Source organism: Poromitra crassiceps, assembly GCF_964638095.1.
Source record: "Poromitra crassiceps genome assembly, chromosome: 5".
Taxonomy (NCBI): Eukaryota; Metazoa; Chordata; class Actinopteri; order Beryciformes; family Melamphaidae; genus Poromitra; species Poromitra crassiceps.
This window is the reverse complement of record NC_139642.1, coordinates 26,595,924-26,608,868: the sequence shown is the minus strand read 5'-3', so window position 1 is coordinate 26,608,868 and position 12,945 is coordinate 26,595,924. Positions and strand designations below refer to the sequence as shown.

The window sequence follows — 12,945 nt, the reverse complement described above, 5'->3', positions numbered from 1 at the left end:
CTGTAATTGTTATTGTTGTGTCAGCTAGATTGACTTAGACATATTGAATTAGGGCTATACAAATAAACTTGACTTGGCTTAATGGGCAATTACTTTTGCTTGCAGCTAGATTTTATTTAATCTTGTTGCTTTAAAATTGTTTGAAATAAGTAAGAGAATGGTCAGTTGATCATAATTTCTATCAACCCCACAAATTTAAGCTTTATTTCCTTTATTTAAACTCAGAGAGAGCTGGTCCTCATTCCAACTGATGTTGAGTATAGTTGATTGTGCAAAAGATGAAAAAGCCTTTGGGCAAAGGTTTTTCAAGAAGCCCCCAAACCATGGAAAATCCACTACAGTGTGAACTGATGGACCTTGTTGGCAAAAATAGTTGGATATGTGCCACAAATTTCATGTCATTCCAACATACAGAGACGAATAATTAGCGATTACGGTATTATAATTTTTTAAAGTGCAGTGGTGAGATGCATCAATTGTGTCCGTCATAGTTTTGTGCATTTATTTGAAACAAATATTCATGCATTGGACGCTGATCTCAAAATGAATTCTTAATTGAGTGCTATCCAACTAAGCAAACAATATAAAGAACTGTGTGTTGGAGAGGATCATAAAGCTTGATGTTAGCTAACAGCTCAGACAGAGAGAGCAGAGCAGAGCAGATGTGATTAGAAACAGCATGCCTCCTCAGGCCCGGCTCCAGACCCAAGTTACAGAGGGGGCCTGCCACTAGCTTGGGGGGGCCAAGCTACCCAAGGGGGGTCCGGGGGGATTCTCCCCCGGAAGAAGATTTTGTACATTTTAAAGTAAAATTCGTCAACCTGGTGCATTTGAGAGCAAAATGAAGAGGCTAAATCTGTGAAGAACTACACACATCTCTAATGTGTTGTGACTTTACAAATAATTAGGCCTAAACAATTAATATTAAGTGTATTTACACATTGTGCACAAATTGCATTCATTGTGACAAATTTACAATAGTTAATATCCAGCCAGAATCATTGCAAATGGATGTTCAAAGTAACAGTTAGCAATAGCATTCAGTTAATCAATGCCTAATGACAGCCAGATTCCATGTTAAACTTTAAAACAGAAAAACGGAAAAACGTTTAGCAAAAAAAAAAAAAAAAAAAAAAAAAATCTTTTTTTTTTTTTTTTGGAATGGGGGGGCCAGTTTGTTGAATGGGGGGGCCCGGCCCGGTCAGGCCCGCCCCTAGCGCCGGGCCTGTGCCTCCTTCAATAAGCTGATGAAGTGGTGAGGCACCTGTCCTCCAGCCTGGCCTCTACTCGAATAAGCTAATTCAATTCTACCTAATGAGAGGGGGATGGCAGGCATTTATGGAGGGAAATAGCAAGCATGCTGCAAATCTTCAACCCCATCTGAGAGGAGTCGACTATAGTCAAGTGACTTGTTTGTTATTTCCGCTGTGCAATATCAATGAACATCTCAATGGAGAACTTCAGACATGCTGCTATTCTCATGCTTTCTTTCTTCGTAGAAAAGTTGGGCTGGGCGATATGGACCGAAAATCATATATCAGTATTTTTTAGGCTGAATGGCGACACACAATATATATCTTGGTAGTTCCTACTAAAGTGGGCTAAATGTTCAGTTGTCAAGTCAAAGACACATATGAGATGTCACAAGCAATTTTTTATTAAAACAAGAGTGTTATGATGATCAAAATAAAATCCAAAGACAGGGTTTCCTTCCCTGACTAAAAATATTTACACAATGAGGTTTTGGATAAATAATCAGCAGTAATGTGATAATGACTAAGAGGGTAAAAGGCAAAGAGTAGAAGAGCTAGAACAGTCTGGCAAGTGCAGGAAATGGCATCACTTTACTGTAAAGCCTCCTTTAAAACATATTTAAATATGTTTGTAAATATTTATATTATAACATATTTAAATATATGTTGTTAAGTATCGAATAAAGTCAATCAATCCTCCTGTGGCTCATACTGTATAAGAACAAACGGACTATATTTGCGAGCGTCATGGGCAATTGAAGCTGTGGCAGACTCCACATGCCGGGCATGAGGGCTTTTTTTTTTTTTTACAAGGATGTGCAATGGAAAACAACTCCATAGTTTCATATGGACCACATGTATTGCAGTTCCTCTGGCCTTATAGCTGACACACTGGCAAAAGCGCCGAAAGTTATTCCACTCTAGTACTTTCCCCAACTCTGCAAACGACTTGACGGGCTGCGCTTTTATGGTTAACATTCCCAGACTTTTTAAAAGCCCTTCTCACTGTAGATTTATGAGACAATACATAGAGTAGGTCCATGTATATTTAATCTCCTCAGAAGAAGGAGGCACCCTGGGGCATCTGGGTAGTGTAGAGGGAAACGCACTTGTAGCCTACTACCACTGTGAAGACCCGGGTTCAATTCCCGGCAGAGGTACCTCCGGCTTGGTCAGACGTTCCTACAGACACAATTGTCTGCGGGTGGGATATGTGTCCTGGTGTCTGCACTAGCGCCTCCTCTGGTCGGTCGGGGGCAGCTGTTCGCGGGGAGGGGAACTGGGCGGAATAGTGTGATCCTCCCACGCGCTACGTCCTGCCATTGAAACTCCTCGCTGTCAGGCGAAAAGAAGCGGCTGGCGACTGCACATGTATCGGAGGAAGCATGCGCTACTCTACGGCTCTAGAAGGGGTGGAGTGGACCGACAAGACAGCAGGGGGAGGTCAAGTACAATTGGGGAGAAAGATCCGGGAACAAAGAAGGAGGCACCTTCTTGTTTCATAAAGGAAGCAAGAGATTATGGGCGATGATGGTGATGCTCCTGACCCGTCATGTGTGACTGTGGCAGATACTTCTCAGACACAAATTAGAAGCCGGAATCTCCACTTGAGTGAGTTAAGAGGGGGAAAAAATAACTTTCTCCATGGAATGTTTGACTTTGACTCCCAGTCTCGTGACAACAGGGATCAACAACACCCTCGTCTTACACTACATGCTGTTTTGCTATAGCTTAAGGAGCTTGCATACCAGGGGAACCGCTTTCACTAGAATACAACAAAGAGAGAGAGAGGAAGAGACAAGAGAAGACCAGAGAGAACGTGCGTAACAGAGGGGACAGTAAGGTCAGTAGGGGGCAGCAGAGAGGATACGAGCAGAAGACGGACGGGAGAGAGAAAGAAATGTATATAGCTTTTGGTAATAATTCAAAGGTAACAAAAGACTAAACAGAGATAGGTAGGGCTGAAAAACACAGATAAGATATAAAAACTAGATGCATTTCTCAAAGGCACAGCAAGGAAGCTAATTTTGATACGCCCGTGTTTTCACAGCCGATCCCACTGTAGCTCGGTCAGGTCACTTTGGTGGCCAGGTATTTTGGGTATGCAAGTCCCAACAGCCTGTAGTCAGCAGCACAACCAGTCAGACGTATAGTATTACTGGTGGCAAACCATTAGGCAGCTCCATCGATCAGAAGATACTTATTAACAGAAACGTCAATCACAGCTTGGTTGGCTTGGTCCAAGACGGCCATGCAGGCCATGCAGCAGTGAACATGTGAGAACCAGTGAATTACGGTCATGAAATGTCAATCCCCAAATATGCTCAGTTCTATAAATTAGCTGAATTAGCTAAAGCTGAATTTTTAAAACTACGACCAAGATGACTGACTTACTCATTTGTACTTTAAATACTTTAGATTTGCATTAGTGTGTGTGTGTGTGTGTGTGTGTGTGTGTGTGTGTGTGTGTGTGTGTGTGTGTATATATGTGTGTGTGTGTGTGTGCGCACATGCATACGCATTGGGTCAAGCCACTACTGCACCATTCTGCTGCTCTGTCAGATTTATTTTTACACTTGGCTTTAAGGAGAAACCACTTTCCTGCCCAACAGACAACATCCAGTCAACTGGTCCACAAAGTCCCGATCGGCCGTAAGCGGTGGTTTATACGGCTCATGGCTGGTGGCATTAAGTGCAGCCCATAAAAAGAAATATCACCTGAAGCATCCATTGTTGACACGGCGGTCAGGACGCTCCCTGAGCCTCACATCTCGGTCACTCGGGTAGAATAGGAAATCCAGACTTTCCCAGGTGTATTTACCACCTTGTAAGGTCGTTGATGTGCACTCAACCCATACTCGATATTCCCGACAGCACACTGAAAGCAGCTAGCGTAACAGCTAAAACACTGAGCGGACTATGGTGCTGCACGTTGAATGTTTGCAGATTTAACACATTCAGTTCTAGTGCTAGCAAAAATAAATACTTTGTGGCAATTGGCTGCGTCAAGGACTTTCTCTTTGTTTTTACCTCACAGCCTGTGTGTTGTTTGGTCTGTCATTGTCAACTCTCCAGGGAAAGGAGACAAAGATGCAAAGGGGGAGAGAAAGATGGCCTCGTGGGCTGTGAACGGGGTGGAGATGAACTTATGATCAACCCCCGTCTCTTTCTGTATGGCCAGTCCGCCTCTGCAACCAAGTCTTGAGTCTCGTGGTTTATAACCCTTCATGATCCACCAATACAATATCCTCATTTAGCATTACGCCCCGATCCCTGGGCGAGAGAAAGACAAAAGTGAGAAAAACAAAGGAAGAGGGACGGATGAGGACAAGAGTGAAGTGAAACCAGCCAAGAAGAAAGGTACATTGGAGGAGGAGGAGGGGGTGAGAGTGAACACGACAGAAAAGAATGAAAGAAATGCTTGATGAGAGTACCATAGAGAAGGAGAGGGAGGGAAAGAGAGTATGAAAAATGGAGCTTGAAGCGAGAGAGTGAGAGAGAGAGAGGGGTTGAGAGAGAGTGAGAGCGCTGATGAGAGCACAAAGAGCCATGTGACTGAGAGGGAAGGTGGACGTCCCACCAGTCCCCCCTCAGTCTGTTGACACTCTGCAGCCACCTGGTCAGTCACTGAGCTCCCGAGGAAGGGAAGGAGAGAACAACAACAAGCGCCTCAGAATCAAGAGGGGCCTCGGCTATCTAATCTCTCTTTCTCTCTCTCTCTCTCTCTCTCATAACTGAGGTGGGGACTTTGAAGTGGATAAAGTCACTAAACATATGCCACATGCAAATATTTCTACACATTGAAAGGGTGACGCACGCGCACGCACACACACAGTCTGTGGCCACGCCGTAAAAACGACGGGCGCAATCGGCCATTTCCCAAAGAAAACCCAGTGAGAAACAACGTACTGTACATCTCCACCTCCAAGTTCAGACACTTGAGGGCCACTGGGTGTCATGAAGATGTCTGGCTGTGATGGGAAGGCTAGCTGCTAGAAATGGCCGTGGTGGATGACGAGTGCCTGAGGGAGCGGGGTGGGGTGGAGTGGTGCAAGATGCTTGAAGGAGGGGTGGGGGGACTATCATACTGGAACTGTTGTCTCTTTGTTCCTTGTAGCTAGACAAGAGAAACCGGTATTTCGTCTTTCAAGGAAGGCTTTGTGTGTGCTTCTGACAGGTGCTGTGGGATTTGTCAAAGCAGTTGACAACATTGCGCTTATAGGCACTTGGGCGTGTTAGTCTGTGGTGCAGCTTGGAGACTGGGGGCCATGACTTCTCTTACACAGATGGAAAGGTTTAGATACTCTTCTGTCACTCATATGATGAAGGTAATGACAATTTATCAGATGTTCGACCAGAGCTTCAGGGCCCAACGTCTGTTTTGAACCCTGAAGACTCCTGGGATTCTGGAGGGGACTCACCACTATGTGATGGAAGAGAAGCTCCCAGGACTGAGTCAGCTTCTGGTGCACCACCATGTCAAAGAAGTCATAGATGAAGTAACCTGTGAAGAGACGAGACTGTTTAGACAAGTCAGCCTAGAAGCCATAGAGAGCCGCAGTAACGAGTCCGGAAATCATCGATGCTAACAGCCCTGGTTCTTCACAGTTTTCGCCTATGGGAGTTTTGAATGGGTTTTTGGCGCAATGCTTCTAATAATCTCTCTGGGCAACGCTGGCTTAATCAAACGCGAACCAGTGTTTAGTAACATCATCTTCACACATGAAGACCACTTTTATGAGTTTTGAAGCTTTTACGTGCCGTTAAAAGGGTGGCTAGCTAGCAAATGGCTAAATGAGACTACACTGTTGAGTCGATGGGGATATATACGTCAATAACGTCACCACTTCAAGGACGAACACGGAAATTCTCTTTCCCTCACCTGGTTCAGCCCGGGGTAATCAGTGCACACATCAACAACAGTCCAGGTTGAGTGCTGACGTGACGGGGAAGCCTATGCGACAGTGTGTAGTTCAGGATTAGCTTAGCTCGAGCTTTTTACTTCTACGGCTCGCATTTACGCTACAAAACTCATGCAAGTGGTCCTCATGTGTGAAGATTATCCCGCTGAACACTGGTTCGTGTTTGATTAAACTTGCGTTGCCCACAGACATTATTTGAAGCATCGCGCCAAAAACCCATTCAAAAATCCCATAGACAGAAACAGTGAAGAACCAGGAAGTTCGGGACTTCCGCATTCAGCCTACAAAAATACGTCATCCCTGCGGCTCTCTATTATCTTTGGCAATTAGCTAATGAATCAAAACATGAGGGCATGTTCCCGATACGAGCAGCCTCGAGTATATCAAGTGTGGCAGTGGGACCCCGCTTCCATGACGACGAGGATGGCAACCAAGATGTGGCATGGAGAGGGGCTATTTATATCCCCCGCCCCCAACAGACGTCTCCATGGAGACGGCTGTTCAGAACACCGGAGAAATCATGAAGCGTTGAAGATAGGGATAGCGGAATGGAGGCGTGCTCGGGGCTTCGACCAGGCTGGGATTCACTCTGTTTCTATGCCAGTGGTTCTCAAATGGGGGTCCGGGGACCCCCAGGGGTCCGTGGCACTTTACAAGGGGGCCCGCAAAAAGTTTTCAGGAAAATAAAAATAAAATGTTTTTGTTCTTTTGCAAAAGCTTCATAGTTCAACGAAAATATGTTATGCTTTAAATCTAAAATGGTTCATGGATTACATTCTAATCTAACAAACCTATCCATTTAAAAGTCAAGCACGTTGCCCAGACGTATTTTTGCAGGCCAACCTGGACGTAAGTATCGCGCTTGGTTCCCTCGTCTGGCAGTCAATGGGATTTTCGTATGGTTAGATGTCTGAAATAAGGTCTGTGCTTAACAAAAGGTTTATGAAACTGTGATCTTTGTATTCAGTAAGATAATATTCACACCACTTTTATGGTTTTCAAAGTGCGATCGCCAGAAACGGTCGATTTTCAGAAAACGCTTCAATAATCATACAAATGGTGTTAATTTGTGAAGATTATCTTGCTGAACACTAAAGGTCGCAGTTTCATAAACTTTTGTTAACCACAGACCTTATTACAAAAATCCCATCCAATTTTGACTTCCGGCGATGCTTGCTACCTTCCGGGTTTTAGGACTCATTGCTGCGGCACTATTAATGCAAGTGGTTTGGAGCAGATGAAACTGTAGCAACAGGAATGCATGAAGGTACAGTGTCACTTCAGGGCAAATGGGATGCCAGCCTGAAGGCCCGGCTCTGTGAAGGTACAGTGTCACTTCAGGGCAAATAGAGAGCCGCAGGAATGAGTCCGGAAGTATACTTCCGGGATTCTTCAGTGGAAAAGTCTATGGGATTTAACATGGGGGTTTCGCTTAAATGCATAAAATAAGGTCTGTGGTTAACAAAGGTTTATGGGAACGCGAATCTGGGTTCAGCATGATCATCTTCACAAACGTGAATAACTTTTATGACGTTTGGAACGTGAATTTAACGCGATTTTTATAAAATGCTTCAAAAGGCATAAAAGTTATTCACGTTTGTGAAGAGTATCATGCTGAACCCAAATTCGCGTTTCCATAAACTTTTGTTAACCACAGACCTTATTTTATGCATTTTAGTGACATCCCCATTCTAAAACCCCATAGACTTTTCCACTGAAGAACCAAATGGGGGCGATTTCTGGATAAAGCCTACAAAAATACATCATCCCTGCGGTGCTCTATTGGATGCCAGCCTGAAGGCCAGGCTCTGTGCAGCGGACGTCCACACTGAGAACAAGACACAAGCTTGCCTTTTACACTGGCCCACCACAGCCAAAGCCTGACGGGGACGCTCTCAGAAAGATAAAGGTGGATTTCTTGTGAATGAGATGTTTCAAAGTTATCTCTGATGATCAACATTTGATTCTTCCACTCAAGATCCCCTGGAATGATAAATGATTCATAACTCAGTCAGAGAAACTCATATTCATACTCCGATTATGAGAAACCTGGCCGCCTGCCACATGAAACAGGTTACTTTGGCATGTAAACATCTTCCTCCTTTTTTGCTGTTTGGTTTCCACCAGGTGCACATTTCGCTGCCAACTAAAAAATACCATACAGCAGGTCTTCTTTCTTCTAAGAAGTAATCTATTCTTCAGCCAAGGAGGGCAGTTGGCATCCTTTTCCACATTGTCTTAGCTAGCAGACCATTTTATCTGCAGACGCGACACCGCAGGTAGAATAATTCTGCAACTGGTTTATTCATGGCAACAGGGAGACTCCATCGCAAGGTATCAAGGGGAAAAGGTTCATGTAAACAGCTTAACCTGAATTAGACCTTACCAGCTGCATGGCCAATGCACGTCAAAGCAGCCACTGTGACAAGCTGGACAAGGTCTTTCATTCAATAAGTGGATACTCATTTACGGCATGCAAAGTTGTGCAGGCTGGTATCACACAACAACAGCGAGCAGCTGTACGGACGCGTCTCGTCCACAGAAAGGCCTCTCTACACGGGCCGTGGCCTCAGCATCACACCACTCTATTGGTGGGAGGGCTTGTTGTTCTGCAGGATGACTCCGCTCTCTGTTGCCGATGGCATCTCAGCCGGACAGCAGCGTGCATAAATCTACTGACCTCTCGTACAGTGGCTGCTGCCCGCGTGGGCGGAGTCACGTGACCGGGCGTTACGGGGTTAGGCCTGGTGCCTGGGACCGACCATAATGCCCCCCATTGATCTTCTCGAGCCACCACCACGGCTACTCTGCCAGAGCGGCCAGCAGCGCCACGCTTCCAGGGAGAATGTGAACAATCCTGGGAATCCTAGGGGAGGTCCTTGCTGCCTGGCACAGGTCCAATAAATTAGCCGTTTTAACGGGGGGGGGGGGGGGGGGGGGGGGGGCTCACACGTGCCATTGGCTGCTCCAGAACACTTGGGGAGGATTAATGAGGAAAAAAGTAATAAAAACTGGGCGAGTTGCTATTTTAAGAATCTGGGGTGGAGAGAGTGTGCATTCAGGTTTGAGTGACCATGAGGACATTTATCGGAGTTTCTCACTTGGTTTATGGAAATAGTAGCTGGTGAAACATGCTGTGAGCTTGTAGATCTTGTCATCTGCTGCACATGTGAACCTCACTCAAGTAAAAAAAAAAAAGTCAAAGTGAGGGGGCGTGCAGGTGGCTTAGTCGTCTATGGTGCTGATCATGCAACCATGATGTCCTGGGTTCACATGCTACATCCTTTGTTATTGCATGTCACACACACACACACACACACACACACACACACACACACACACACACACACACACACACACACACACACACACACACACACACACACACACACACACACACACACACACACACACAGGCCTGTGTGACAAGTATTATTTATTTGCAAGTCACAGGGGCTGGAAAATTCTACCTGTGTGTGTACGATAAGTATAGTATGTGGCTGTGAATTGCATCACATGCACCAATTTAGAAAGACACAGAGGAGATTTGGCATGACAGTGTGTGACACAGTGCTGTGAAACAAATTGTCCACCACGGTGAAATCTCTCACTGCATCTCTGATTCCCCATCTCTGCCTCACTGTTTTCATTTACCTCTCAGAGACTATAATAAGTTGCAGTTTTATACAATTTACTCTCTGTGTACTATGACTTTATATCAATCATAGCCTAAAAATGTAACTCGGCCAGTAAAAGTGGTTGTGGGTTGACTCTCCATCTCATTGGGTCGTGCACACACCCCCTCACATCAGGCCATTCAGAAAAGGACATTATCTAATAAAGGCGATTCCGTCTCTATGTGTGTGAACATATGATGTCCTGTGCCGAATTTGGTGCAATTTGGACATGCAACACATTCAATATTAATACATTTGAGTTCAATTTTGCACCACGCCACCGGAGTTGAAAAAAGCACTCCCACAACACACAGCTCTCTGGAGCTGGGGGTGGTAACCATTCGTTGGATCGATTTCAAACTCGGGGAGTGCGCTTAGGGGGACCTGATGGAGTGCAGTGGACATGCGCATAGTCATAGTGTCACCTACTGGGAGTGCGCTGCTGGGAACCCAATGGAGTGTGGTACCAAATTTTGGACGCATAGTCATAGTGCCTCCTCCTGGTAACAAAAAATGTGGTTTATCTTCAGAACCGTTCGTCCGATCGACTTCAAACTTGGCGGGTTTGCTGCTGAGAACCCGATGGAGTGTGGTGCTGAATTTCATGCCATTCAGACACGCGCATAGTCATAGCGCCACCTAGTGGCGACACAATGGCGGGTTTGCTGCTGGGAACCCGATGGAGTGTGGTGCTGAATTTCATGCCATTCAGACACGCGCATAGTCATAGCGCCACCTAGTGGCGACACAAAAAGTGGTGTATCTCGAGAACCGTTCGTCCGATCGACTTCAAACTTGGCGGGTGTGCTGCTGGGTACACGACAGAGTGCAGTGCCTAATTTTGTACAATTCAAAAAGTTGTTTCTCTCGAGAGCCGTTTCTCTGATCCACTTCAAACTTGGCGTGTTCGCTGCTGGGGACCCAAAAATTGCAGTGTCGAAATTTTCTGCAATTCGACGTGGCTTTCACTTAACTCAAGAACCGTTCGTCTGATTGACTTCAAACTTGGCATGTGTGCTGTTGGGGACCAGAGGAAGTGCAATTGGCGGGAGCGGTGCAAGCAAGGGGAGGATGGGGGGTGAAGAGTGTGAGAGCATGATGTGTGAATGGGGGAAGGGGAATGGGCAGTGCACTAGTAAATTATAGCCTACTGTAGCCCAATTCAAGACCAAATATAGAGATTGTCCCGATACTCACCGATCGAAAACGAGACCAGCACGTGTGAAAACACAGAGTGAGTTTCTATCAAATCTTCGGCCATCTGCGGGTGCACGAAAAAGCTGTAAAAATAAAAATGAATTTGAAGTTCAACAAAAACCTTTCAGATGTTTTTAACCAGTTTGTTGGAGAGTAGAACTCAATTTGACAGACATGATGACCATAATTTATTTTCAATTAATTAATTTTTAATGATTTGTCAATCTCACTCAATTCAATCATTGTGAGCCACACAATTCTGCTTGCTATATTTAACTGTTCAATTGATTCCCAGGCAGCTTATATGATGATTGTGAATCCTTCTCAAGGGAGACCGCCAAGAAAACAGCATCATGTCAAACATAAAATTTGCAGACAACAAGTCCATAATGGAACAATATGTAAAACTTGAAAAATCCACTCTAAAACCACCTCATAGACTAGCTAAAACAAATTTAAATCTAACATAGGCAAGGCAATCCTCTTATTATAAGCCATTTTCATTCAATTCAAGCCCCATCACCAATCAACAAAAACTCACCAAAGCACTGCCCATATCCCAGTGATAAAACTGTGGACGAAGGATGTACAGATATTTCTCCATTTCCATGCATTCCTGCAGGCGGTCTCTGGCATGGGCAGTTTACTGAATCCAGTGTTCACAAGTCGAAAAAAACCCACGGAGCTCCCAGTCGTTAAAATCACAGAACTCAACTCCATGACTGAACCGTCCTCTTCTCTGCTTGGAGACTTCAAGGGCCCCAGATGTGTCCCCAAGTGAGCGCTATGTTATGCAGCCAATTAGCCTTTATTGGCGCCCCCCAGATGAGTGCAACTCGTTAATGACGGCGGAGAAAATTACGTTATACCGACTTGCTTCCTATCATTTCGGGTCAGTCATCACTAAAAAAAAAGCTCATATAATGCGAAGAAAACAGCCTACGGGGTTTTCACGCTTTTGTTGAGAGGGGGGAGGCGTGGACGAGTCTGTCAGATGATTTTCCCACTGACACGGACTGCGGGGGATTGTTTTTTCTAGGCTAATTTACTCCTAAAAAATGTCGCCGTGTTCCGCAGGTGTGTAGACGGCAGATGTGAATGTAGCGCACGGAGCGACGTTTACAGTCGTGAATCCCTCCGGTTATAAAAACTCATCCCTTTGCTGTGTAACTTTTTGCCATCACTGGAACCAAACAACAGAGATTCCCCGCCCTACTATGAAGGGGCGTAACTCTGTTTCACGTGTAGTGCTGCCTTCAGGTGCTGTCGGAATTATCCCTTTCATGAGTTGGGCGCGCTCGAACGAATGGCTACGTGACGTGACTGGGTAATGTGGGAATTGTCTGTGATACCCGAGTTGTTGCCGAGATGTGACGATTAGAGAGCGAGGAGCCTTGAAGCCTTGTCACCAACTAGGTAAAAGTGACTTATTTTATTCTGTTATTCTCTGTTATATTCTCTTCTTTGTTCTGTCACTGCAACACAAAGTAGCTCTGCAGCATAATTTTTTAATTTAAAATAAAAACAGAGCCATCAAAACACGCATTTGTAACATTGTTTATTAGTGGTTATTTTCAAAAGCAAATGAAGTGTCTTTTTACAGTTATGTCGATATGAATGAGCGACAAGTCATGTTTACAACATCCGAACATGGTAGTGATAACTTATGAAGAGCACCTGAAGGCAACATTGCTTTTAACCTGTCTCATTCATAAACATAGGGCCTGCAGGACCTCATGGGCAGAATAACAAGCGATATCAAATGTTTATTATTGTGTCATATTCTAGTATAATACTGTACTATAACGTATATAGTAATCAACAAAATGTAGGCTTCCAAAAGATTTGTACTTATCAAAATCATGTAGTTTGCAAACTGGGTTCCAACTTTTTTTT

The 12,945-nt window shown here is 44.8% G+C and overlaps 1 protein-coding gene across 1 annotated transcript in view; it reads right to left on the bottom strand.

The window, feature by feature from the left end:
* tlcd2 (TLC domain containing 2) overlaps positions 1-12,135 on the bottom strand; it is a 31,578-nt gene extending 19,443 nt beyond the window's left edge. The window contains exons 1-3 of the mRNA XM_083636386.1: positions 11,591-12,135; positions 11,050-11,132; positions 5,675-5,757 (exon numbers count right to left, since the gene is read on the bottom strand). Coding sequence (XP_083492512.1) covers positions 5,675-5,757; positions 11,050-11,132; positions 11,591-11,769 — 345 coding nt within the window. The 5' untranslated portion in view covers positions 11,770-12,135. The remainder of the gene's footprint in view (positions 1-5,674; positions 5,758-11,049; positions 11,133-11,590) is intronic.
* Positions 12,136-12,945: the final 810 nt, after the last annotated feature.